This window comes from Rhinichthys klamathensis, unplaced genomic scaffold (assembly GCF_029890125.1).
Source record: "Rhinichthys klamathensis goyatoka isolate OS25496 unplaced genomic scaffold, OSU_Roscu_1.1 h1tg000192l_1, whole genome shotgun sequence".
Lineage (NCBI taxonomy): Eukaryota > Metazoa > Chordata > Actinopteri > Cypriniformes > Leuciscidae > Rhinichthys > Rhinichthys klamathensis.
Genome location: NW_026606718.1, coordinates 4847792 through 4873201, shown reverse-complemented (window position 1 = coordinate 4873201; position 25410 = coordinate 4847792). Strand labels below are relative to the sequence as shown.

The 25410-nt window shown below is 38.6% G+C and overlaps 1 protein-coding gene across 2 annotated transcripts; it reads left to right on the top strand.

Annotated features, from left to right (window-relative positions):
• Positions 1-4806: 4806 nt before the first annotated feature.
• On the top strand, positions 4807-24539 carry rtn2a (reticulon 2a). Of its 2 annotated transcripts, XM_056262515.1 has the most exons (10): positions 4807-4906; positions 8828-8881; positions 9037-9519; positions 11840-12025; positions 17440-17647; positions 19299-19437; positions 21972-22041; positions 22837-22883; positions 23544-23602; positions 23801-24539. In XM_056262515.1, the coding sequence occupies exons 1-10, from the start codon at positions 4876-4878 to the stop codon at positions 23874-23876; spliced, it is 1353 nt and encodes a 450-aa protein (XP_056118490.1). In that variant the 5' UTR covers positions 4807-4875; the 3' UTR covers positions 23877-24539. The 2 variants fall into 2 exon arrangements, with proteins under 2 accessions (XP_056118490.1, XP_056118491.1); XM_056262516.1 differs by lacking the exons at positions 4807-4906; positions 8828-8881; positions 9037-9519; positions 11840-12025 and adding an exon at positions 14415-14569.
• The last annotated feature ends 871 nt before the right edge of the window (positions 24540-25410 follow it).

Genomic DNA, 25410 nt, shown 5'->3' with positions numbered 1-25410 from the left:
CAGGATGAGTTTGATTTTCACATACAATATTGGAAATTAGCATTACTGGCTCATGCTCAGTTTATTGAATGTTTGTTTTTAAATAGTTTGTATGTGGAATATGTTGCAAAATGCATATACTGGACAACCTGTTCATATAAAGTATGACGGTGTTGCCCTCTTACATAATGTAATCACTTAGTCATTCAACTTTTCGCACCTCTTTGTAAACCATGAGGTTATCCCGGTGTAAAATATTTTTGATGTGCTAATTGCCTAACTGCCAATGACAAGCACATGTTGTCACAAACACTCCGAATCCACTGTAAGTAAACACTGCTATAAATTGTTTGAAATAATAAAATGGCAGTCTGAATGATTATATAGATGGTTAGTAAGGTAATTCTCTGTAGGAACTGGCCTCCTTTGGAAAGCCTATTCTTAGAAGGCTTACAGATTACCTGAATTTAAGGAGCGTAGGTGTGTGACATTTGGACTTGAGCCATTCATTCACAATGAGGGATTAAAGTGAGCAAGGGCATTGCACGACCCTGACATTAAAACCTGCATAACTACAATTAGATAACAGGCACGTCCGCTTCTTCAGAAATCCCCCATGCAACATCACACGAGTAAGAGTGTGATATGGCTCTATATGGTTGTGATTCGGTCATAGGCACGAAAGCTTCATTGAAGCTTATTGTATGATGTAGAGTATTATGAGTAGATATCGGCTAAGCAAGTGTATTACCTGCATCTGATATTCTTCAGGTCAATCTTATATTCATAATAAAATAAAAAAAACACTTTAAATATCTGCAGAGGGAAGTGATATAGAGAGCCTAAGTCCCTCCCCTCCGCTTCCGGCTCATGGGACCTTATTTCGGAAAAAATATTGCGAGAGACAACTTATCTTTTTATTCCGTCTGAACTGTGCCCTGAATTACACATGTGATGTTTGTCAATTTAAAAGATAATTATGAAAGTCAAGAAAGTCGCAGTTTGTCATAAAACAGAAGAGTAACATTTAGTTTTATGTGAAAATCGCTCAATGAACTACATCTCCCGGGAAGCGAAACAACGAGCGAGATCAGTTGCTTGTATGTGTGCAGTCTGGTACAAAACACTCAGGCATGACGGCGTAACGTTACGATTATAACGTAAGACTATAGAAAAAATGACAGACGTTAGCTTCAGTAAAGTTAGCTTCATTCATTGAGAGAAAATGTGCGCCTTCTGGGTTTGTAATTACGTATTTTCAGTCTTATACCTCAACAGTTTTACATCAAACTGCGACTTACTTGACTTTCAAATTTATCTTTTAAATTGACAAACATCATATGTGTAATTCAGGGCACAATTCAAACGAGATCAAAATATTTGTTGTCTCTCGCCATTGACTACCATACAGTATTTTTCCGATATAAGGTCCCATGGTGGTCGACCGGAAGGGGAGGGACTTAAGGCCTGTTCACACCGGGACGAATTTCGCGCGCGATATTCGCCGACGTTTAACGCCTCGTGACTAAACAAAGGGCGCCAATGTGAGTGTGCACACCGACACGAAAAAAAGCGTCATTTTTTAAAAAACGCCTCGGGTTCGTTTTTTTGGTTTGACGCGCCGCGTCAAAAACTATCCGACCAATGAGATTGGCACTTTTGCTCACGTGTCTGGAGCTTCTGAAGTTACAGTAAAACACAACTTGGGGGCGCTCAAACACAAAACGGTCTTGCCGAGCACACAGACGTAACGGCGAAGAAGATGCGCCAAGTAGCGTCAGAGAATGTCTAATTGAAGAGAATTGGCACTGTCTGGTTACTTCCGGTTACTGGACTGGCTGCAGTAACACGTCTCTTTCAATGCGGGGGCGCTCGCAGGCGAGTGCAGAATGAATGGGAGTCTATGGGGTTTCACCCCCAGAAATCCACTTTTCTCAGGATGTAATTTTTTGTCAAGTAATTTGAAAGTTGCATTCAAAAGGGAGGGCTAAGATAATACACTCAGCTGAAAATTGCATTTTTAAGTTCACTTATCTGTTCTAAAAACCCGTTCAAAAATGTGATGACGTCACATAATAGCAGAATGCTAGCATGTTCCGGCCAACAACGGCCTAACCTGTAAGAAATCGAAAGGACATAAGTACTCGTTCATTCGACTTTTGGCCTATAATCTATATTGAACTTGCAGAATCAACAATAAAATATGTTGATTCAACGACAAGCAGGAGAAAGAGATACATCTAGCCGTTTAGCTCCATAGACTCCCATTCATTCTGCACTCGCCCGCGATCACCTCCAGTGGAATTCTAATGGAACTGCAACCAAGATGATACACAATGGGGCTAATAGGAAGTGCCAAGGCTCTCCGTTAGACGGGCTCTGGTAGCGTCTACTACACCATAGACATCCATAATAAAGGCTAGATGTCTCGTCCGCGCTGCTGGCCAATGGCCTTTATTATGGATATCTATGGTCTACACTGCCGGGAAGAAATAAGACGAGGAAGATGCAAGGCAAGATGAATGTATAGAGCTGCTGGTCTCGTTGGTGTCGTAACATAAATAACTATATGACAAACGCGACAGCGACTACAAAATAGGACTATTTCTGTTTTATATTAAGCGCCATCTAATGTCAGGGAATGAATTTGCATGTTCACTCGGCTCAACGTCAGTGAAAATCGCTTGGGTGTGAAGTGAACACAAAAAACGTGTTGAAAAACGCTGACGAATAACGCGCGCCGATATTCGTCCCGGTGTGTACGAGCCTTTAGGCTCTCTATCTTTGAACAGTTAACGGGATTTCCCATGACAGCGGTAGTCAATGCATTTGTTGGTTGCGTCTCATAAGGGGTTGTTTAAAGTCTTAGCTGCTGCCTCCGAAAGCTTAAAAATGCTGCGTTCAGAGGATGCATTCCAAGGTAGGAAGGCATCAAGGCACTTCTGAATCCAATATCAGCTTTACTTCCTGTCTTCTGAGATGCCTTCATCTGATCGACTTTTTGAAGGCAGCATAGATGTGTCCTTCGTTGCCTTTTGATATCCCGCAATATTACGTCTGAAAGTTGCGGTTGGTGGTCAGTTTGGTTGTAAGTGTGTGTTTGTGTTTTTGACCAACTTTACATTTTCCACTTCTGTCACACTCTCACCAGTCCACCATTACCCAGAAGCACCTCTCTGGACTTGTAAACACACCCGTTTCCCATTCATTATCACCAGTGTTCTTTGCATATAGCTAACCCTCAGTTTTGTCACTTCCTTGTCAAGTCTTATTTTTGCCACCTTAAAAGCTCAAATTCACAAAAATATTCCAATTTAAGCTTTGATGTTTGAAACAAACATATAAAGCCACTGCTAAAGAAAACACATATTTAATTGGACTTTTGATTCCCCTTTTGATTGACAACGAACCCTTATCTCCACAGATAAATATTATATATATATATGTATTTTAAAATAATTAACATAATAAATAATTATTAAAAGATTAAAAAAATGAACGTTTTGTTTACAGTTATATTAAATATTTAAATTATATACAACTAATATACTTTTAAAAAAACAGTAGATCATAAAAAGCCTTTCGTTTTAGTTGGATTTGCATTGCTTTGCCTTTTAAAAAGGCATCTGAAATAATAAACTAAGTTCAATGTAGTGTTGTCAAAAATATTGATTTTTCGATACATATCGATACTGACATATCTGAAAATTGTCTCAAAACTGATTAGATTCACGATACCAGCTGCGCTTTCTCGCTCTCTCATGATCTCTCCAACAGCGAGTTACACACAAACCCGCCTCCCTTCACTCACTCGTTTCATTTGCTCCGGGTGAATATTGTTGGTGTTACAGGGCTTGAATTGCGTCGTGGAATTGCTCGTATTGCGCATAATTTTACTCATTCCCTCAGATTTTGTGCTCACACCCAAAGTGTGCGCACATAAAGCCACCTCTCAGTACTAAATTGAGTTATTTTTCGCTATTTATTGTGCTTAAACAGTCAAATACTCAATGTCAAAATGCCGGTCTTGGAGAGTATTCAAGTTAACACTCTCAGTTATGTTTTAAGTGAATGTAAATAGTTCATAAAAGCATCTGTAACAGTATAATGGGTCAGTGCGTCAGGTCTTAAAGTGACAGCAGCCTAATATACCTGCTGCCAAATTATGAGATAATATTAAAAATATCTATATGGCAGTTTTTCCCTCATTGCATTATATTTGTAAATCAATTTCATATTTGTAAAGTTGATTTCTGGTCCATTGCACCAACCTGCAAACGTTGTGAGAAGGGTGTTTATTTATTACTAATAGTAGCTGATTTATTTTAAATTATTTTAAATTGAATTTTTTTTATTTATTTTTTATTCAAATGTATTATTTATTTAATATAATTTAACGAATTAATGTTATTTATTTCAAATGTATTCATTTTATTTATTGTTAAATCTCTTAAGTAATTCATCTTAAAAGGTGCTAAATAAAAAAAATCATGGGGTTATTTTAAGTGTGCAACATGTTCATCCTTGTTAAATTCAAGCAGATGGAGATAAAGATGATGTTGATCTGAGATGGCAGTGATGAGCTATACACACATGGATGCACTTATACTGACAACACACACTCACACACACACACACTCTCATAGTGGCAGTCTGAGTCCGGTCTCTTCATCTACCCTCTATTGGCTGCAGCAGAGAATGAGAGAGCGAGTGAACCTGGGAGGGGCCGTGTGATGAAGAGAAGGGAGGGTGAGAGAAAGGAAACAGCAGTGTATTAAGGCAGGGAGGGGTGCATGAGGAACACAGAGCAAGAGGGAGCTGAAAAGAGAGGGAGCGATTCAGCCGAGGAGAGAGGGGACTCCAGACTGGATGGGCCCAGCGGTGCCTTGATGGAGCATGGGTCAGGTTTTAGGGTTCTCCCACTGCAGTGAGTCCTTCTTTTATTCCCTTTGTCTGTGTATTTCTCTCCGTACGGTGTGTAGCTGTTCATATTCTCTTTGCTTTGTGACTGATGCATCATCTTGGTTGTGTGTTGGCTTTAGCACTCATTCACCTGTGTGTTTTGCTGGATTCTGCTGATGTTGCAGTGTGCACTAGCTCTGTGCATGTGTACGCAGCATCTGCATGAGACTTGTGCTGTTTACAAATGCTTTTGAGGGATGAACTAGGGGGGGGGGGGGGGGGGAATGGAATATTGTTGTTGTTAGTAATAATCTGGCACAATTTGGTGTAACAATTGTTACAATTGGGTTGTTTTTGTCTAATTTGTATTACAGTATGTGCGTGTAAACAACAAATACTGGTGATTACTAGGGATGGGAATCGAGAACCGGTTCTTCTTCAGAACCGGTTCCCAGTGAACCAATTCCTTGGAACCGTTAGTATGCCTGCTTAACGATTCCGCTTATCGGTTCCGCACGTTTCAAATGTGTCATGACGTCACACACGCGCTGCGTTATTTTAATTCAGAACGCAACAAACATGGCATCGAGGCAGAAGCGCTCGTTTGGTTATATTTCACGCGAAAAGACGACAATATGTGAGGTGCCGTCTAGGGCTTAAATCAAACTTCATTCACGCACACAAGCACACATATGAAAAACTAGCATAAACGTATACCAAGTAGTCAAACATACATGTATACTGCTGAATGCTCAAACAAATACATATTAAATGCACAAGGACACACCTAAAGTCGCTCACGCATACACGCAAACTCTACACACACGAGATGCGCAAAACTCTCCAGGCACATACTCATATGAGACGCGCGCGCACACAAACTCACCACGCACATACTCATATGAGATGCGCGCACACACAAACTCTCCACGCACAGACTCATATGAGACGCGCGCGCGCACACACACATAAACTCTCCACGCACATACTCATATGAGACGCGAGCACACACAAACTCAAACTCGCGCACATACTCAATGAGAGTATGACGGCGCCTCATAACAATATGGTCACTTGTTTCAACACCTGCAAAAAATTTCCATTTCGTCAAAGGGGGGGACCTCCAATATGCAGAAACATTTGGCCACACATCATGAACAGACTTTAGTCCCATGAAACTTAAACTGGAATGTCACTGTTTCTGTCACTGCGACTTCACGAACAGGTGAACACGCGCACGCACACATCACTTTTGAAGTAAAATTGAGGATGCAGTGCATGTAGTGCATTGAGATATCGAATTGAACTGAATCGATGACATGATAATCGTAATCGAACCGAACTGTGAGACCAGTGTAGGTTCACACCCCTAATACTCTGTGCTGTGTCAGGGAGTTAATAATAATTAACAAACAAATAAGTTATAGGTTCAATAAGTTAATACGAACAAACAAATTTGTACTTATTCCCTCACCCAATGAGAATCGATAAGGAATCGAATCGATAAGCAATATCGATAATGGAATCGGAATCATTAAATTCTTATCAATTCCCATCCCTAGTGATTACAGCTAATTATATTGTAGTTACACTGAATTTTTTTTGTATTTTTTATCTAGATTGTCATATATATTCCTTTTGATGGGGATATGTGAAGGGAATTGGTGAATTTTCTCAAATTTGTGAAACAAAAATACAATATTATGGTTAACTATAACCAAAGCTAAGAAGATAAATGTAAACTAATCACAAATTGACATTTTTCAAATATACTTTGACTCAATAATGATTTTTTTAATGGCTCTGCAATATAAGCATCATAACAAAGTATGTACATATATTTAATATGACACTAAGCATATGTTTTTTATAGACCAGGCATCAAATGCAACACTTACTTTTGTTAAGAAGGGAGCTGACAAAGGAAACCTCTCACTTCAAGATCTGAACAAAGCTCTGTTGCTTGGTTTGTTTCATTCATCCCAATATGAAATGGAAGCTCAGAGGCTTTTATCACAGGTCTCTTTTATGGATGTCCATAATATTTAAATAGACATGAGCTGACTAAGACTAAGACTAACCTGACTGGTTCACTTTGCAGTATATTCTCTGCAAGAACTGCCCAATTAAAGGAAAGGTCTGTCTGACCAACATGAAAAGCGAACATAATTTACTTTGGCCTTACAATAAATCTATTTAACAGTACAATTCAAGTAAGAAACAATACAGAAACTGAATAATGTAAAAAAAATAACTAGCAAATATTAAGCAAAATACATAATATATAGTTTACGGACTATAGGTTGAGCACGGTTCAGCATTGTAAGAACAAACCGTTCCCGGCTCATATTAGTGAGGTGGATGTATAGTGATGTGATGATGGTTTTCTATCAATACTATGGGACAGTATTTTTCTACACTCCTTTGTTCTCTGCGAAGTACTTTACGTTAGCTAATTAAAACTAGTTAGTCTGGGAACTTTCACCTTTCTATTTGATGTAATCATCTTCTATTCACCTTGTTTTTCACCGTGGTAGTAAGCTATTTCCTGAATGTGCGAGACTTCCAATTAATTAGCCGCTATCGGTGAATAACTAGAAGAATATGGTAAAGTTATTTGCACTAACAAATACGCTAACAAATTCCAGTTAGCAATATCAAGCAGCATAACAAGCTGTTTTTGTACAGATGAAATAAATGGCTCCAGAAGCCTTGCATAAGGTAAAAACTGTTATATCTGTAATGTAATTAAAATAGTTTTTTAAAGTTTCAGATATCAGAGAATAGCATATCACATGGTGGGATACATCAAGGTATAAGCTATTTTAATACACAGTCATTCACAACAATACTTATATATAACAACAATTCAACATAAATAAGTAGCTTTAATTGTGTGCTATTGAATTAGCAGTTCCACGTGGACTTTACAAATTTAATTAATAGTATGGGGTGAAACTTTTTCATATTTTCATGGCACCATGATCAGCCATGTTTTTAAGTCTTTTTTTATTGTGTCTGTATTTAGCGGTCCATGATGCTTACTTCAAAATGCTACAAACTTTGCCGTGTTCTTTGCTGTCCAGCCAAATTATAAATATATATACCGGTGTATATATATATTATCTTTTTATAGGACAAAAAATGACAAGTGATTGCCTTTATGTAGAATACAGAAACCCTTATTATTAGCGACACCGGTGGCCGTTAAGTGAACTGCAGCCAACAACTTATTACTCGCCCAGAGCAGACAGCTCGTTCTTTTTCGTTCTTTGTTTAGAAGTAAAAAGACTTTGGCAATACCTTTGCAGCAATATCCAGACGCAGTCCACGCTGCTGAGAGCGACGTTTAGATGTAAAAATGTGCTGCACGCTGCACTTCCATGTCAATAACAAAAATAAACACACAACAAAAATGACAGCGGTGAGATAATATCAGATAATAAAGCAATTAATCATAGCGATGTTGATATGTTTGCATCAGCTCTGTAGTTCATCGGCATCATGTTGATTGATGAGGTAACTAAAATAACACTGTTATTATAGTTTGATTATTATAGGCCTATATTTGAGACTATATAGACTATAGATCTGGCTATGTGAGACTATATTTCAAATTAATCCCTTTTCTTTGCATAACACATTGAAATTACAGCACAGAATACCTCGTTTGGCATTATCCTGGACATTGTAAGCATTCATTTCATAGAACGGAAGAGAAACTCTCGAGAGCGTGCGTAAACTTAACATTTTGATTTTCCCAGCAAAAACGTCTCGAATCCTTCACAAAAATGTGTCTACTGGCTTTCATAGACAACCTAGGTCTCTGATTTTAAGTTTTGTTACAAGTTGTTCACACATTGGCAATAAAAAAGTGATTAATACATGAAAAATCTTACATATAGCCCATTTAAATTGAGCATCATATATTGCTCTCTCGTTTCAGAGGAATTTGGAACAGTGAACTCAACACCTGACTCCACTCCTTCCTGCTCAGATGGTAATATTTTCATATACAGTATATATTTAAATATATGAGTGCTTTAGTTATCTTTGCATGTTTTCCTGATATCCACATCTGTTATATAGCCCCTGATAACCCTTGAGACTATTGTATGTGCAGTCATAAACACAGTCACAACCATTTTTGCTCAGGTGGAAATGAGGAGTCTGACTTCCCAGAACTGCAGACAGCCAGGGAATGGTCAGATGACGAAGAAGGCCTCGAGGATGATGACGCATGTCTCAGCAGCTCATCCGTATGGGGAACGCCGCGTCAGAACTCCTTTGAGCTCACCTTCTCCTACATTGCCTTCTCCGAGAGCGATGGCTCATCGCGGAGAGACTCGGGGCGCCGCAGGACTGGGGGGAGGGGCAGCCGTGGTTCACTGCACCGCACGGATACTCTGGAGACCCAGGTACTTCCAGACTCCCCTGCTGTGGAGTGGGACCCTCATGACTTCTTGACTGGGGAGGGAGACGTGGAGGAGGAGAGCCTGACGTGGACACTAGAGCCACGGAGTCACAGGGTGGAGGAGTTTCAGGATAAAGACACAGGGACATGGGAAACAACGGAGGAGATCTCAGGCATCCAAACACACAATGAAACATGCAGTCATCAAAATGAGCAAATAACAGGTGCTCATAAAAATTACCATTGTGTGCAAATAACAACAAACGTGTGTTTGCATGTGTATGTAACGGACGTAGGCCAGTAAGAGCTGTGCGTGTAAACCTCACTCCCCTGGCCTCAAGAGGCGCGCTAGCGGCGGACGCTAATAGCTGCGGTCTTTAGCGTTTTTGTTAGCATGCCCACCTACCATGCTGGAGACTACAGTTCGAATCCTGCTCGGAGCGGGTCGAGTAGAGCCGGTTATATTTGGTGCCGTGACCCGGATGGGAGTGAGGTTAGGGGGTTGAGTGTAACGTAGACCAGAATGAGCTGTGCATGTAAACCTCACTCCCCTGACCTCAAAAGGGTGCGAGCGACTGACCCTAGCAGATGCAGTCTTTAGCGTCCTTGTTTGCGCGCCTGCCTGCCACGCCGGTTCGTGTCCCACTCGGAGCGGGTCGAGTAGGACCGGTTACAGATAGACATGATAGTCAAAGTAGACACTGAAGGAGCCTTAAAGGGAGGGACCTGACACTTAAAGGGACCTGATCCATAATGGCCAGAATATCATAGAGACCAGGAGGTGGGCTCTTTTGTCTTTGGCCAGTAAGAAAACACTCAGTAATCATATAGCAATATGCTAAACCCCCCTCAAAATACTTTAGGAACAGCATAGCAATGACCTAGCAACTACTGTCAACATCCTAGAATCATGGTGGTGAGTTTTGCATGGTCATATGCCACTAAAAAAAACAATTAATGTAAAGTAGACTTTATGTCTGTCAGCTGATTTTTGGCACATACATAATTGTTATATATATATATATATATATATATATTTACACCAGATTTTATTAATATGTTAGATTATACATATAAAATAGACTAATAACCAGTATAAAAATATAAATATAAAAAATAAATAAAACTATTTAATTAAATAAAAACAATATATATGTTGTCAAATAATAATAATAAAAAAAATATATATATATACACTCACCGGCCACTTTATTAGGTACCCCATGCTAGTAACGGGTTGGACCCCCTTTTGCCTTCAGAACTGCCTCAATTCTTCGTGGCATAGATTCAACAAGGTGCTGGAAGCATTCCTCAGGGAGTTTGGTCCATATTGACATGATGGCATCACACAGTTGCCGCAGATTTGTCGGCTGCACATCCATGATGCGAATCTCCCGTTCCACCACATCCCAAAGATGCTCTATTGGGTTGAGATCTGGTGACTGTGGAGGCCATTTTAGTACAGTGAACTCATTGTCATGTTCAAGAAACCAATTTGAAATGATTAGAGCTTTGTGACATGGTGGAAGTAGCCATCAGAGGATGGGTACATGGTGGCCATAAAGGGATGGACATGGTCAGAAACAATGCTCAGGTAGGCCGTGGCATTTAAACGATGCCCAATTGGCACTAAGGGGCCTAAAGTGTGCCAGGAAAACATCCCCCACACCATTACACCACCACCACCAGCCTGCACAGTGGTAACAAGGCATGATGGTTCCATGTTCTCATTCTGTTAAACGCCAAATTCTGACTCTAACATCTGAATGTCTCAACAGAAATCGAGACTCATCAGACCAGGCAACATTTTTCCAGTCTTCAACTGTTCAATTTTGGTGAGCTCTTGCAAATTGTAGCCTCTTTTTCCTATTTGTAGTGGAGATGAGTGGTACCCGGTGGAGTCTTCTGCTGTTGTAGCCCATCCGCCTCAAGGTTGTGCGTGTTGTGGCTTCACAAATGCTTTGCTGCATACCTCGGTTGTAACAAGTGGTTATTTCAGTCACTGTTGCCCTTCTATCAGCTCGAACCAGTCTGGCCATTCTCCTCTGACCTCTGGCATCAACAAGGCATTTCCGCCCACAGAACTGCCGCTCACTGGATGTTTTTTCTTTTTCGGACCATTCTCTGTAAACCCTAGAGATGGTTGTGCGTGAAAATCCCAGTAGATTAGCAGTTTCTGAAATACTCAGACCAGCCCTTCTGGCACCAACAATCATGCCACGTTCAAAGTCACTCAAATCAACTTTCTTCCCCATACTGATGCTCGGTTTGAACTGCAGGAGATTGTCTTGACCATGTCTACATGCCTAAATGCACTGAGTTGCCGCCATGTGATTGGCTGCTTAGAAATTAAGTGTTAACGAGCAGTTGGACAGGTGTACCTAATAAAGTGGCCGGTGAGTGTATATATATATATTACAAATTATTCACAATGGTATAAGCATAAAACAATATATAGAAAAAAAAAAACATTTTTATTGACCTTTTGCAATGAATCAGTGTGTCACACATCTCATGGTGATTAATTGTGGATTATTTCGGCAGTACCACAACTTCATGGGTCAGACCCTTCTGTTGCCACGGAAACCACAGCCACCCTACAGATGGTGGACCCATCACATACAACGCCTCCTGCCATTGGACATAACACTCAGGAAGAACAGATCTGTAAGCAGTGGTGCTCTGCTCTCAACTTATCGGAGGGGCCAACAATACGCATCCAGATAGCAGGTTAGACATCACTTCCCATCTCTATAATCAAATATCTGCTATCCAAGACTGCTTTAACTGTCGTATTCTTTAGAGCCTGGTAGTTTTCTGACTGCACTTCATTTAGTCAATATGTCAATATGTAAAACAGATCATAGGGATATGGTTTCTCTTGTTCACAAGAAGGACATCCTTCATCCTTTTTATTGGAGAATACCGTTTCCATTTCCATGGTTACACACTCCAGGGGCTGCTACTATAATGGGCTGATGCTACTGAGTGGATTCCTGGCCAGTCCATCTTCATTATTCCACACAGACCAGAAAAAGCAGAGTCATGCTGTCTGTATGTGCTATACCGCTCAGAACCATTATGGTTGGCATGTGCTTTCCGCATGGCGGTTAGAAGGGTGGTGGCAAAATGGATTCTCATGTGCTGTTGTGTAATGAAGTATATTGACTATAAGGAGCCATTTGTGTCCAAAACGGATATTACAGACAGTATTCATGAAATTGACATCATGCAGAAGTTCACAACAGATCTTCATGTTCACAATGTCAATAGCATGTTACAGTATAAATGCATAAGCAGAGCTGAGCTCTAAGAAGAGTAGATGCACATTAAAAACATATAAACTGCACAATAGATATATTTATCAAAACAATGAATCTCAAATTAACTACATACGTGTACACTGAAAAACAAAACAAAAAAAACATACTGTACAACAGAGAGAATAGGCCAGGCATGGTGAAAATTCATGGTTCTCCGAAGAAAGCATATACAAAGAAAATACTAATAAAAAATGAATCCTAAAAAGAAAATGGAAGCTAATAAAAGCGTATAGCTTATAAAACAGCATATACTTATTTACGTATTTTAGTTTCTGCATTGGAACACAGACTTTCTAACTTCTTTAAGTTTAAAGAAAGTAAACACAAGCAGCAAAGACACAAAAACACTTTTATATTCAGGATACAGTATATGAAAAAAAATATTAATATCTAATTGCAGAATTTTTTTTCTCTCAAGTAAATGTATCAAAGATTTGAGGATTTTTTACTGGGGGGAAAAATGGGATAGTTCTGCCATGAAAACTCTCTGAGTGGGATAGTAATGGATATGACAATGTTAATATGTTTGGTCTTGGTGGAATAGATCTGCTACACTGCTGTTGTTGTTGGTTATTTCTGCTGCTGCTTCAGAGCAAGTACGGGACTTGCTACTTCCAATATACGCACGACACACTGCTGTGAGCAAGTAAGAGGTGCTGCTGCTCTACAATATAGCATACATGAATTACCAGTAGCAGATCTATACAGGTGGAGCTGGGGAAGGTGGAGGGTTTCTGAAAGCCCGCTGCAATCTGCTTAAGGCAAATACTGACCAAGTATTTGAAGGTTGAGCAGCGAGCTCATTGGCTACTGATACAGCAGGAACCAATCAGCTGTGCCCTACAGAGGAAGATATTATTGCAAGTAGAGTTAAGGACCAGATTGTGCCATCTAGAGAAACTTTGTATTTCAATAAAAAAAAAAAAAATTCTCACCCTCTTTCCAAAAACCTTTCAAAAAATTTGTGTATTTTTCTCGCATAGTTTTTTTGTCCGTATAAACATATTTGTATGTAAAAACAAGTGTGTAAAACCTTTTGTGCTTAAATCAGTAAGTTCACACTTCCAAACTTAGAATACATTTTTTAACCGGGGCGGCAGTGGCTCATTGGTTCATGTTGGTTGTCTACAAACCGGAAGGTTGGTGGTTCAATCCTCGGTTCCACTTGACCAAGTGTCGACGTGCCTATGAGCAAGACACCTAACCCCAGCTGCTCCCGACGAGCTGGATGGCGCCTTGCATGGCTGCCGTCGCCCGTCGGTGTATGAATGAGTGAGTGAATGGGTGAATGTGAGGCAAATTGTAAAGCACTTTGGTGGCCATTGGGTCTGTGAAAGCGCTATATAAATGCAGTCCATTTACCATTTACCATTTAACCACTTTAAGAAGACTTATAGATGTTGTAGAGTTGTAGATGTTGCTTAACCAATAAGCCAATGAAAATGTGGAAAGGGGGAAGGAAAATGAGGATAGAACAAATAATCATATTACATATTATATATAGACGGGGTCTAATATCCATAATTGTCTATTTTAATAGAAAAAAATATTTGTACATTGCTTTATTATGATTTGTCTTTTTCATAAAAGTGGTTGTAGGATGCATAAAGTCGAGTAATGTTACTTGTTGAGTGTATGTTATAGATTTACAGTGGTATTACTGTACATCGTTAATTAGTCTAAACTCATCTCAGGTAGATGTACAGTATGTACAATGTATTTGTGAGTTCGTGTATTTGTATCCTCCCACTATGTCAGTCTAACTGCCTCTGTCTTCTTTAATGGGGCGGGCACATTTGTGCAGGTTTATTTTTGGGCCGTTGGGCCAGTGGGGCTGCTGACAGCGCAGGCCCATCCAAAAACAGCTTGAGGGGGTTTCAGAGAAGATCAGGGACATAGACACAGGCCAGAGAGGGATCGGCCCATGAAGACTCCAAAATGACCAGTAAAGGTGAGGGACCAGGAAATATACACACAACTGGCGCTTTCAGAATATGACTGTCAACATAGAGAATCGTTTAAGCTGAGTGCACAGAGACAGGGATGAACTTTTATTCCCGTCTGAACCACATAGCAAAGAGTTAGAAGTTTAATCATGTGCTGTGATTTCAGTCGAGTTTGTTTTTAGGGTTTTTGATTATGTGACCGAGAGATATGTGTGGTATTTCATGATATTAAAAGTTGTGTGTTTGTGAACAAGATGGAGAATGAATGAAAATGGAGTACTTTTGAATTCATTCAAGTTTAACAACCTAGGTTGTGTGTGGATGTGTGCTTTATGTATGCACAGTATGTATTTGATGGGCATGATGGTATTAATCTATGATAGGTGGGTGTTATCAGTTTTTATTTACTAACCCTATCCCTATACTTGATTCTGATTAGCCAATTGCAGCTTTCGCCTGTCAAATATTTTGTATAATGACTGCTAAACCTTAACCGTTGAAAGCAAATGATTTTACTACATAACTGCTGCTTTCTTCAACTAAAATCAATACATTTATACCACATCATATGAAGTAGCTGTGTAATAAGTGGGTTAATGTAGTCAGATAGTCATTACCAAAAAAAAAAAAACCTTGTCTGGGTTGTGATTTAGCAATAATGAGTATGACCAGCGTTTATAAACAGGCTTTTGTTGCTAACGTTACTGAGATTTTTAAAAATATATATTTAATTCAGTCTGGAAGTATGCTCCTTTTTAGAAAGTAGTATAAAATGTCATTAGTTTTGCGTTTGTTTACAGCCAGCCAGCCTGAGCTGACAAACTTGCTAAAGCTAACCACGTCAAATAAGTCAGTTAGGCCACCTGGCATAACAATAGACAGTTGTGTCTAAAGCTAGGGGCTTCTTACACATTACGTTGATGTTATAAATAGTCCATCCACCTGCTGCTAGGTCCACCATTCAGAGTCGCACGACAGACATGAATGGTATTAGCACTGATGTAATTCTGAATGGGTTAGCCACATTATTAGCCTGTGAGCTATTGCTTAGCTTATACGAGTCTCTTAAGACAGTGTATAGAGAGTTTTCCCAGTGTATAAAACTGACTTTATAACACTGAGAAGCGATTGATTAAAAAGTAAAACTTTTACTTTGTGCGGTTCTTGAAGCCCTGAGACTATTGCAAATGGGATACAAGTTGAGTGTTGTCAGCAGGTGTTTTAAGAGACCACTTTAAATTCTTACTTTCTCTTCCTTCCTACACTGACTAAAAATAGCCAAGGTCAGCCCAAAAGACTCCTTGCAGTTTGTCTCCCTGTCATCAATAACTTAAACCCACCCACTCATTTAGCCTTGGCATTTCTATCCTTTCTTACATTAAGTTTTGATTCACATTTATCTACATTGCATCCTTACAGTGCTTGCAAAGCATAACTATTGATATTCATCTTTGTAACATTCTGTTTCGGCATTTGTTTAAAAAGTAGAGTTCTAAACAAAGGTTTGGGAGGAGCTACTGTAGTTAATCTAATCTAGCAAATCATTACGCAAGAATTTAGCCTATAAAAACCTCACTACTGTGTCACTCCATGTCCTGCCTTATGTCAATTAGTTACTAACTTTATTTATTAAGTTATTTTAAAAAAAATCTTTGGACTTTATACTTGAAAATATAAGATTCTGTTATGCAAAGGTTTGTCTCCATCCATATCTCTTATAGAGTGCAACAATCGGGTTCAGGAAGTAAAAATCCCATTCATTTTCTCCATTTATTTTTTGATAACTTATAAAACATTAAAGACAGACCTACTGTGAGCCACAATGTTAATCAGTGGTATACTATATACTTTTGTTATAGCAACCAACCCACATTATTTCAATGCTTTTTTTAAAATAATCATGTATAATCAACATTGTAATTCCTGGTGAAAAACTACATTATCCATAGTTTTGCAAAGTTATTGCCTAATCCCGCCAAAACAACACTTTAACACTCCACTCCCATAAGCACTCCATATGCATACATTTTTTAAATCAATAGTTTTATATTTATCCATTGTTTTTAATTTGGTTGTCATTCACGATGCTTCATGGGATTGTAGTTCGTTCCCTCATTAAAGCTGTTTATTACACAGTCATTGTCTTTTTGTCCAATTTCCACCTAATTTCTTTCTACAAACCAATGTTTGTAATTTTGCGATGCACATTGTAGCTGGTAGATTTGGTTCATGGATTATGACACTTTAAGGAACACTTGAACCATGCTTGCTGAAAAAGTGGATGAGCCGAGCACATAATTTGAAAATAACTAAGACGTGCTTCTGGGGCAACATCCTTTGGTCTCTATCATCCACTCAAGGCCCTTTCCCTAAACTAGTCCTAAATGACAGGTTGATAAGAGTGTTAAGCATTAAGCCTAACCTTAAGATCTAATCAGTTGCTCCGAATGTTTCAGGGCCAACAAGGATGTTAATCCAAAAACATGTTCTACGTGGGTAAATCACATTAAGCTTCTCATGCATTTTATTAGAGGTGCTCACAAAACCCCAATCCTTAGTATTAATCTTTGACACGTCCCACATTGTTTGTGATCCAGACGTGAATGTTACCTCTAATCATGTGGCTTATTGAGAAGAGGCATGCTATTATGTTTCTAAGTGACATTGAAGGCGTACATTGGAGTATTTTGAGATCACTGGAGGAGTAAAATGTCATAGAGACGTACAATGTTTAAAGAAACCGCCCACAGCACCCTAGCATCCACTCAAATCTAGTTTAATCTGCTTTTGTTTGTCAACCACAGACTTTAGGAAACCATTTGTAGTCTAAAGACTTGTAGTTTTAAACCCCAAACCTTTTTCTACCTCCATGTAGTAATGGACCTGATCTACTGGAAGGATATGGAGCGGACAGGGATGATGTTCACAGGGCTGGTGGTGGGACTGCTGGCTCTGTTCCAGCTGAGCATCATCACTGTGGTGTCCACTCTCTCCCTGGCCATCATCTGCTTCACCATCTCAGTCAGAATCTACTACAAACTGCTGCATGTGCTCCAGCTGGGAGATGGAGCACACCCCTTCCAGTGAGTCTCTTCCCTCTCCTCTTCAGTCTTCTCCAGTTTTTAATTGACTTGATTCCAGATATTTTTGGAACATGTCCTCACCTTAGTGCAAATGGACCATGAACAGCGCATTTGGTTGAAGTGCAGTATTATGTGGGGGGTCATCTATACCAGTGATGATTTTCTTTATTTAAACATTATATCAAGCAAGGACCATCTTCAAGTAATGTGCATTCTCAAGCTAAAACTATATTGTGTAATATGATGGGGTTTAACGGTGCCTTTTGGAAAGTTACAGGGTTGACAGTCTAGTTTAATTTGACATTACAAGCCTTTAGTGTTGGGGGGTAAACGCATTACAAGTAACGCGAGTTACGTAATCAGATTACTTTTTTCAAATAACTAGTAAAGTAATGCCATACTTTTAAATTTACAACAAAATATCTGAGGTTATTTTTCAAATAAGTAATGCAAGCTACTTTGCTTTCCCATGTATTGACTAACATCTCTCCAACCGGGTTGAAATTTTAAGATTGTTCCCTACTGATATAATAAAGTAAAAAGAAGAGACATTTACTTGTGCTTGCAGTGTTCACTTGATTTATATAAATTTTTACACGCATAACAATTGACCCTCAGTTGCGTAATTTCCATTGTCCAAAAGATTTGCCCCTAATGTTCTTCAAAAGTCATTGAAGAGCTTGTGAATTTTTTTCATTTAGAATTTTTTTGATTGCATGTGACTTGTGATCAAGTTGTAATTTTGATCAAAATATTATCTAATTGTATATATTTAGGATATATAAAATGCTAGCTATGAGATTAGCCTTAGAATGGAAAAAAAGAGATTCTATTACAAAATGTATAAAAGGTCATTTCTACCACAGAATACTATATTAAACACAGTATATGAAATGTGATGGAAATTGCACTGTGGTGGAAATATTTCTGAGTTTCAGAAAAAAATTACAGTATTCTTCTGTGATGCGTGTGTTCATTATTAGACATTAGAAGACAAAATGGTTTCACTTTATTTTGATGGTCCCTTTAACACATTCTGTTGATTATAAGTAACTGCAACTGCATGTCAACTTACTCTCATTAGAGGATTAGTAGACTGTCACTGTCTGCTTAATATCTGCTAACACTTTATTTTGATGGTCCTCCAACAGACATTCTCCTGACTATGAGTAACTTTACAACAACATGTCAATTTATTCTAAGCCTACCAGTCTACTAATACTCTATTAATACTCTACTGTCTAGTAGTTAGTTAGTAGACATGAAGGTGCAACGTTACTTCAACAGAATGTGTTAAAGAGACCATCAAAATAAAGTGAAACCATTTTGTCTTCTAATGATGTCTAATAATGAACACACGCATCACAGAAGAATCCTGTAATTTTTTTCTGAAATTCAAAAATATGTCCACCACAGTGCAATTTCCATCACCTTTCATATACATATTACCGATAAATTAAATGAATGAACTAATGAGAGTGTGAAATTATTATTTCCATTGGGACAAAAGAGCAACTGAGCAACTTTTGATTTTGAAGAAGAAACTATGGGCTCTACTTTGGATAAATGCATCATTTAATAACTACATTTAATATCTGTGTTTTCAATGTGTGTGTACGGCTATGTCTCTGAATGCATTGATGTGCTGCAGGTCATATCTAGACTTGGACATCAGTTTAAGTGGGGAAGAGGCTCAACACTACGTGCAGAGGGCCATTGTGCTGTCCTGCTCGGCCGTGGACACACTGAGGAACCTCATCTTTGTGGGAAACCTGTTCAACTCACTCAAGGTACGGCCTGGGAATTGATGGTCTTGTATAAAAGTCATTTGTCTATATCCTGAATCTTTGTGATACAGCAATGATATTCCACATTCATGACAAAGTCATCGCTCAGTATTTTAATGTTTTTTCCCCCCTTCTCTCTCTGTGACAGAACATCTCTCTTTCAGAAAGATTCACATTTCTAGTTTTGTGCTCTGTAGTGCCTGTCATGAGAGATTCTTTTCATATCTTCTTCTCTTGTCCGCTTCTATTTATTAAATTTTCATTTAATCTTTTTTGGTCTCATCTTATATTCAGTGCCTGAAGGTGACTTACTTTTTTTTTCATCCTCCTGAGAAAACCCTTAGAAACACATTTTAATGAGAAACGCCATTGAATTTTTTTATTGTATCATATTTCATAGGAGTGTTTTTTTTTTTTTTTACACTATTGACCTGTAGTGTCTCCTATGGAAGCTTGTTTCCGCCACAGAATGAAAATAAAAAAGGTAATTGCGACTTTTTATCTCACAATTCTGACTTTTTTTCTCACAATTGCGAGTTTACATCTCGCAATTCTGACTTTATAACACGCAATTGCGATTTTATATCACGCAATTCTGACTTTATATCTCGCAATTCTGAGAAATAAAGTCAGAATTGCGAGATATAAAGTCAGAATTTATTGATATAAAGTCGCAATTGCAGGTTATAAAGTCAGAATTGCGTGATATAAAGTCGCAATTGCGTGTTATAAAGTCAGAATTGCGTGAAATAAAGTCGCAATTGCGTGTTATAAAGTCAGAATTGCGAGATATAAAGTCAGAATTTATTGATATAAAGTCGCAATTGCGTGTTATAAAGTCAGAATTGCGAGATATAAAGTCAGAATTGATTGATATAAAGTCGCAATTGCGTGTTATAAAGTCAGAATTGCGTGATATAAAGTCGAAATTGCGTGTTGTAAAGTCAGAATTGTGAGATATAAACTATTCTGAGGGGAAAAAAGTTAGTCTTTTTTTCCCTTAGTATTGGACTGATAACTCGCAATTGCGAGTTTATATCTCACAATTCTGAGAAAAGATGTCAGAATTTCGAGACATAAACTCGCAATTTTGTGTTATAAAGTCAGAATTGCGAGATGAAAAAGTCGCAATTCTGTCTTTTTTTTCTCGCAATTGCGACTTTATTTCTCATAATTGCGACTTTATATCTCGCAATTGCGACTATTTCTCACAATTCTGACTTCATATCTCGCAATTGTGAGATAAAAAGTCGCAATTATTATTATTATTATTTTTTTATTCAGTGGCGGAAACAAGCTTCCATAGTCTCCCCAACAGGAAGAAATCAAAAAATAAAATTTCTTATATTACTATAAGACTACTACTTCAAATACTAATTATAATTACAAAATAACATACCTAATTGTTTCTCTTTCCATGAAATTCATAAATTTAAAGATGTTGTCATGACAACTGTCGCAATTAAAAAAGGTCGTCTACAGAGGACAGAAATGAATGTTCATTATTTCAGGCCTCTCAGCTGTGCACTTAACGCCTGTCACTCTAAATACACTCAACACTTACCACATGAAAATCTTCTGACAGTGTTTGGGGGTGTATTTCCAGGCACGTGTGGCCTATATCTTGACATGAAGTGTCTCCCGGACATTATGGCACAGAATTACAGAATACATGATAATATTCTGCATTTTGAGAGAAAATTATGGATTATAAATTGCTATTGTGTTTTTTGAGTTTTACGCCTGAAGACTATTTTGCTACAGTAAAGCAAAGCAGTAATGAAACATTAAATAAAGTAAATCTATTGTATGGTTCCCTTATTGCCGGTCCCATCCAATTAAAGCACTTTTTTTGCTCTTTTTAACATTTAAATACCGGCACTCACCTCGTCATCTTCGACTCTAGCACAGATAGTACAACATTCACCCTCCTCCTCCCTAGCTCCGCCTGTCTATTTCTGCTTTATATTCTGCTTTTATGTTCCTACTTTCACTATTAACACAATCCGAATAAGTCTGGTTTTCATGTTATTTTCTATTTTCTATTACAATTTAATCATAAATCGTTGATGATTTAGTATATATTGGAGGACCAGTCCTATAAAAGTGACCTAACTTTGTCTTATAGACACGTCTAAACTGATAAACTAGACCGCTTAGGACTGCAGAGTCTTCAGCTGAAACTCTTTAACAGTCCTCAAGTTTCTGGGTGTCACAGAGTCACAGGATGACCTGTTTGGTATGTGACATGGGACACATGTGGTCTTATGTAGTGTGAGACGAGAGGATGCAAGAGGGTCTTGTCCTGAGTGCGGTTTCCAGTTTCAGACTTGGTGACTAGAGACTCCTGACTGAGAGATATAAGAGGAAACATTTTCTCTACGGGCCAGAAGCACAGTGTTAGATAACAGTTTCACAATCATCACATCTTGCAGTGGATGCGTGTTTTGATAGAATGCTGAGGTGGCTTGTAGAATCAGATTTGCATACACAAACATTTAGGAATTGAGTAATAAAATGTTTGTTGTTATCCCCAGTTCTTGTTGCTGATGTATCTGGTCACGTTCCTGGGAAACCTCTGCAATGGCCTTACCTTGCTCATCATCGGTATGATGTCCATGTTTTTTTTTTACTTGTTTCCAACTTTACTTGACAACTTTTATAATAGTTACGCTGTGTAACTTGCAGTCAGCAGTTATTCTATGACTTACGCAGTGGCCTCAAAAACATTTGAACACTTTTGTATTACATTACATAAACTATGAACCTTCCACTAAAGTGGAAAAAATTACTGTTCATGCCTTTTCATCGCTAATTTTTCACTGTCTTTAGTAAGGCCAAAAGAGGGTTTGTGCTGATACAGGCTGTTAGTAGTAAATCTGGCCATATATCTTTTTTTTTGTAAAACATGTGCAAAGTGATATTTCACACAGTGAAATATTCAACTGTGGGTTAAGCTGTGCTGTTGTTCACACAGTGAAATATTAGCGCTGAAAAGGCGTGGACACAGTCATTTTTGTGGCTGACCCTTTCAGATGCAAAATTTATGGAAGGAGAGTATTTAAATGAATCATGCGAGGTGATTAACTAAGCTTTGCGCTAGGCAATGGTATTTGTGCCATTATTTACCACCCAAAAAAGCATGTTTTAAACCAGACATTAATTTCTTGGTAGATTGTGTTGGTCATTCACGCACAGAACTTTCCACACCCATCTGCGCTTTTTTGGATTGCGCTCTCACGCTAATTTGCCATGTTTAGTAAATCTGGACCTAAATATGTTCTGAGGTCACTGTAATTTGGAATGTGATACCCGGAAAGTTGGGCATATACAGTTTTAGTGGTGCTTTTTGAGAAGTAAATGCTTTTCTAACTAGTTCTCTTGTCATCATGTGGTGTCCAGGTGTGATTGCTGTCTTCTCTGTCCCTCTGTTTTACACAAGGCACCAGGTAACACAATCTCTGTGGGCTACAACAACAGTGGCATCTCATGCATATTCATGTGTTCTCTGTATACTTTAGTTCATATTCTAATATGCCCGTATATAATTCTGCATATCCACCTTTTACCTGAGCAAGAAACTACAAAAAATTCAAATGGGCGGAGGGTTAAGCTGTGCTGTTGTTGACTGCCACAACAACAGCAATAAACTGAAGAATGATAAGGAATGATGGCTTATGTGCAATGATATGGAAATAAAACAATATATTGACTTCTAAAGACACTTTTTGTAATGTTTATTATTATAGTGGATAGGCCTGTCACAATCATGAATTTTGTGTTGGTGATTACCAGTAATTGTCATACAAATAATTGTGAATAATAATTTCATTCTGGTTTGTTCATGTCACCTAATGTTTTTTTTATTTACTTTAATGCTGTGAAAATGTATATAATATAATTTATGTTTTTTTAATTGATTTCATTCTGGTTTGTTCATGTCACCTAATTGTATATAATATAATAATAAAATAATATAATAAAATAGGCCCACATAATTTACTTTAATGCTGTGAAAATGTATATAATTAAATGATCTTTTTTTAATTGATTGACAGTCCTAGTGTTAACAAATTTATTGCAGCTCATGTCACTTTCTTCTTTTTCAGGACAAAGTGGACAGCTGCTTTGTAGCAGTACTAGCCCGTATTGACAACATAAAGGACTTGTGAGTATAGCGCCATCTACTGTGAACAGTAACATATTACTTTAAAATCAGTGCTTCAATGAGTCTCATGATATTTGTGTAGTTTCTTGGCTAATCTGATTTCCATCAACCATTGAAGAAACAAACACTGGTTCTCTAAAATCTATGATAGAGCACAAATGAGACTATACTTCAGTTGTATTTTTGTCCGTTGAACAGCCTTCATCGCCTGGCCCAGGGTGGCGGACCACCCCTGGATCCCACCCCTGGTGGAGCTAAACCCAAAGCCCATTGAGACATCTCACAGAGGAGGAGGAACTGCACGCAGTCACTCAAAAATGTCTTAATTAGCAGTTTGTGCTCAGAGTCCCGCCTCTGCAGCAGTGGGGGAGGGGCTAATGACACAGGGCCTTAAGTACGGTTTAAGGAGGGAGGACCATGCAAAGAACAATCTTGGATGAAAATGGAATCAAAGGCTTTGGAATTTTAAGAAGTTAAAGACATGTTTTCATTTCCACATTTCAGTTTGAGTGTGAGTGTATGAATGAAAGAAACACAGATCACTAAGATACTTGAGCCACCCATACAATAACGGAGAGTTATCTGAACAAACATGGATGACTTCAGTGAAGTAACTGCAGTGAAAATGTCAATCAGAGCTTTTTGAATGCAGATTGACTGCAGTTCGCCTAGCAGGAACATAACGCAGGACCAGTTTCCAGATGGGGTTTTTACTTCTTACAGTCTCAAAATCGCTTTGTGTGTGTGTGTATGTGTTTGTGTGGGCAGCTTAAGCCTGTTAAAGTACCTAAGAGCTATTAAAACCACAATGTTCTTTTCTTTTCCAATGTTTTGTTTGCTTGGTGTTATTTGAGTGTAAGTTTGATTCCATGTCAAATCCCTCTTTCCACTGTCACAGGGTTTGCTGTATTAAAGATACAAAGATGATGCAACGATATTTAATAAACACAAAGTGCAAAATTACACAATCCACATAACGTTATCACAAGATAAAGGACTGAGGTATGCCCGGTACACATATGAATTTGGGTTGTGCCAGACGAAAGACGACCAATCGTGTATCAAAATACACGCTGTTGCTGATTTCGTTCCCCATACTGAGAATAAGATTCATTACCTGAATGTTCTCTGATGCACCAGACCAAACTTTAGTGTCATTACCCGAGCAATAGAATGATCTGGTAAGCCAGCTTGTATGAGGGGCGCAACCGCGGACCCCCCCTGATGTAAGAGACCAACTATGTGTTGTCGGATCGAACAAGCACATGATTGCCTCTCCGGTCTGGGAGGAAGTGTTTCAGGGCCTTAAACACGGCCAGCATTTTCAAGCAATTTATGTGCCACGAGAGATGATGGTTCTACCACTCATGATCGCCCCCCAACCCCTGAGGCAGTGTTTCCCAACCCTGTTCCTGGAGACTTATCAACACTACACATTTTCCAACTCTTCCTAATCGATCACACCTGAATCATCTCATCAGCTCGTTAGTAGAGACTCCAAGACCAGTAATATATGGGGCAGAAAAGGGAGACATCCAAAATGTGCACTGTTGGTGTGCCTCAAGGAGCAGGGTTGGGAAACACTGCCCTGAGGGATGCATCCGTTGTTAGCATGACTCGACGCCAGCACAGGTCCTTGGGAAAGGAACCAAGGTTTTTCCACAAGACTAAGGCACGAAGGCATCGCCGCGTGACCTTGATCATAAGAAGCAGATTTCCCCTCTGAGAGAATCCCTTGGTTTTGAGCAACCTCTGTAGCGGGGGCCCACTGTAATTTGAAATGTAATATCGAAAAACACAATACATTT

Excerpts from the sequence above, each read along its gene's own strand:
- rtn2a (XM_056262515.1), top strand. The coding sequence starts at position 4,876 with ATGGGTCAGGTTTTAGGGTTCTCCCACTGCA. Across the intron at positions 9,520-11,839 it reads TCAAAATGAGCAAATAACAG|TACCACAACTTCATGGGTCA; the intron begins GTGCTCATAAAA and ends TTATTTCGGCAG. Across the intron at positions 12,026-17,439 it reads AATACGCATCCAGATAGCAG|TAATGGACCTGATCTACTGG; the intron begins GTTAGACATCAC and ends ACCTCCATGTAG.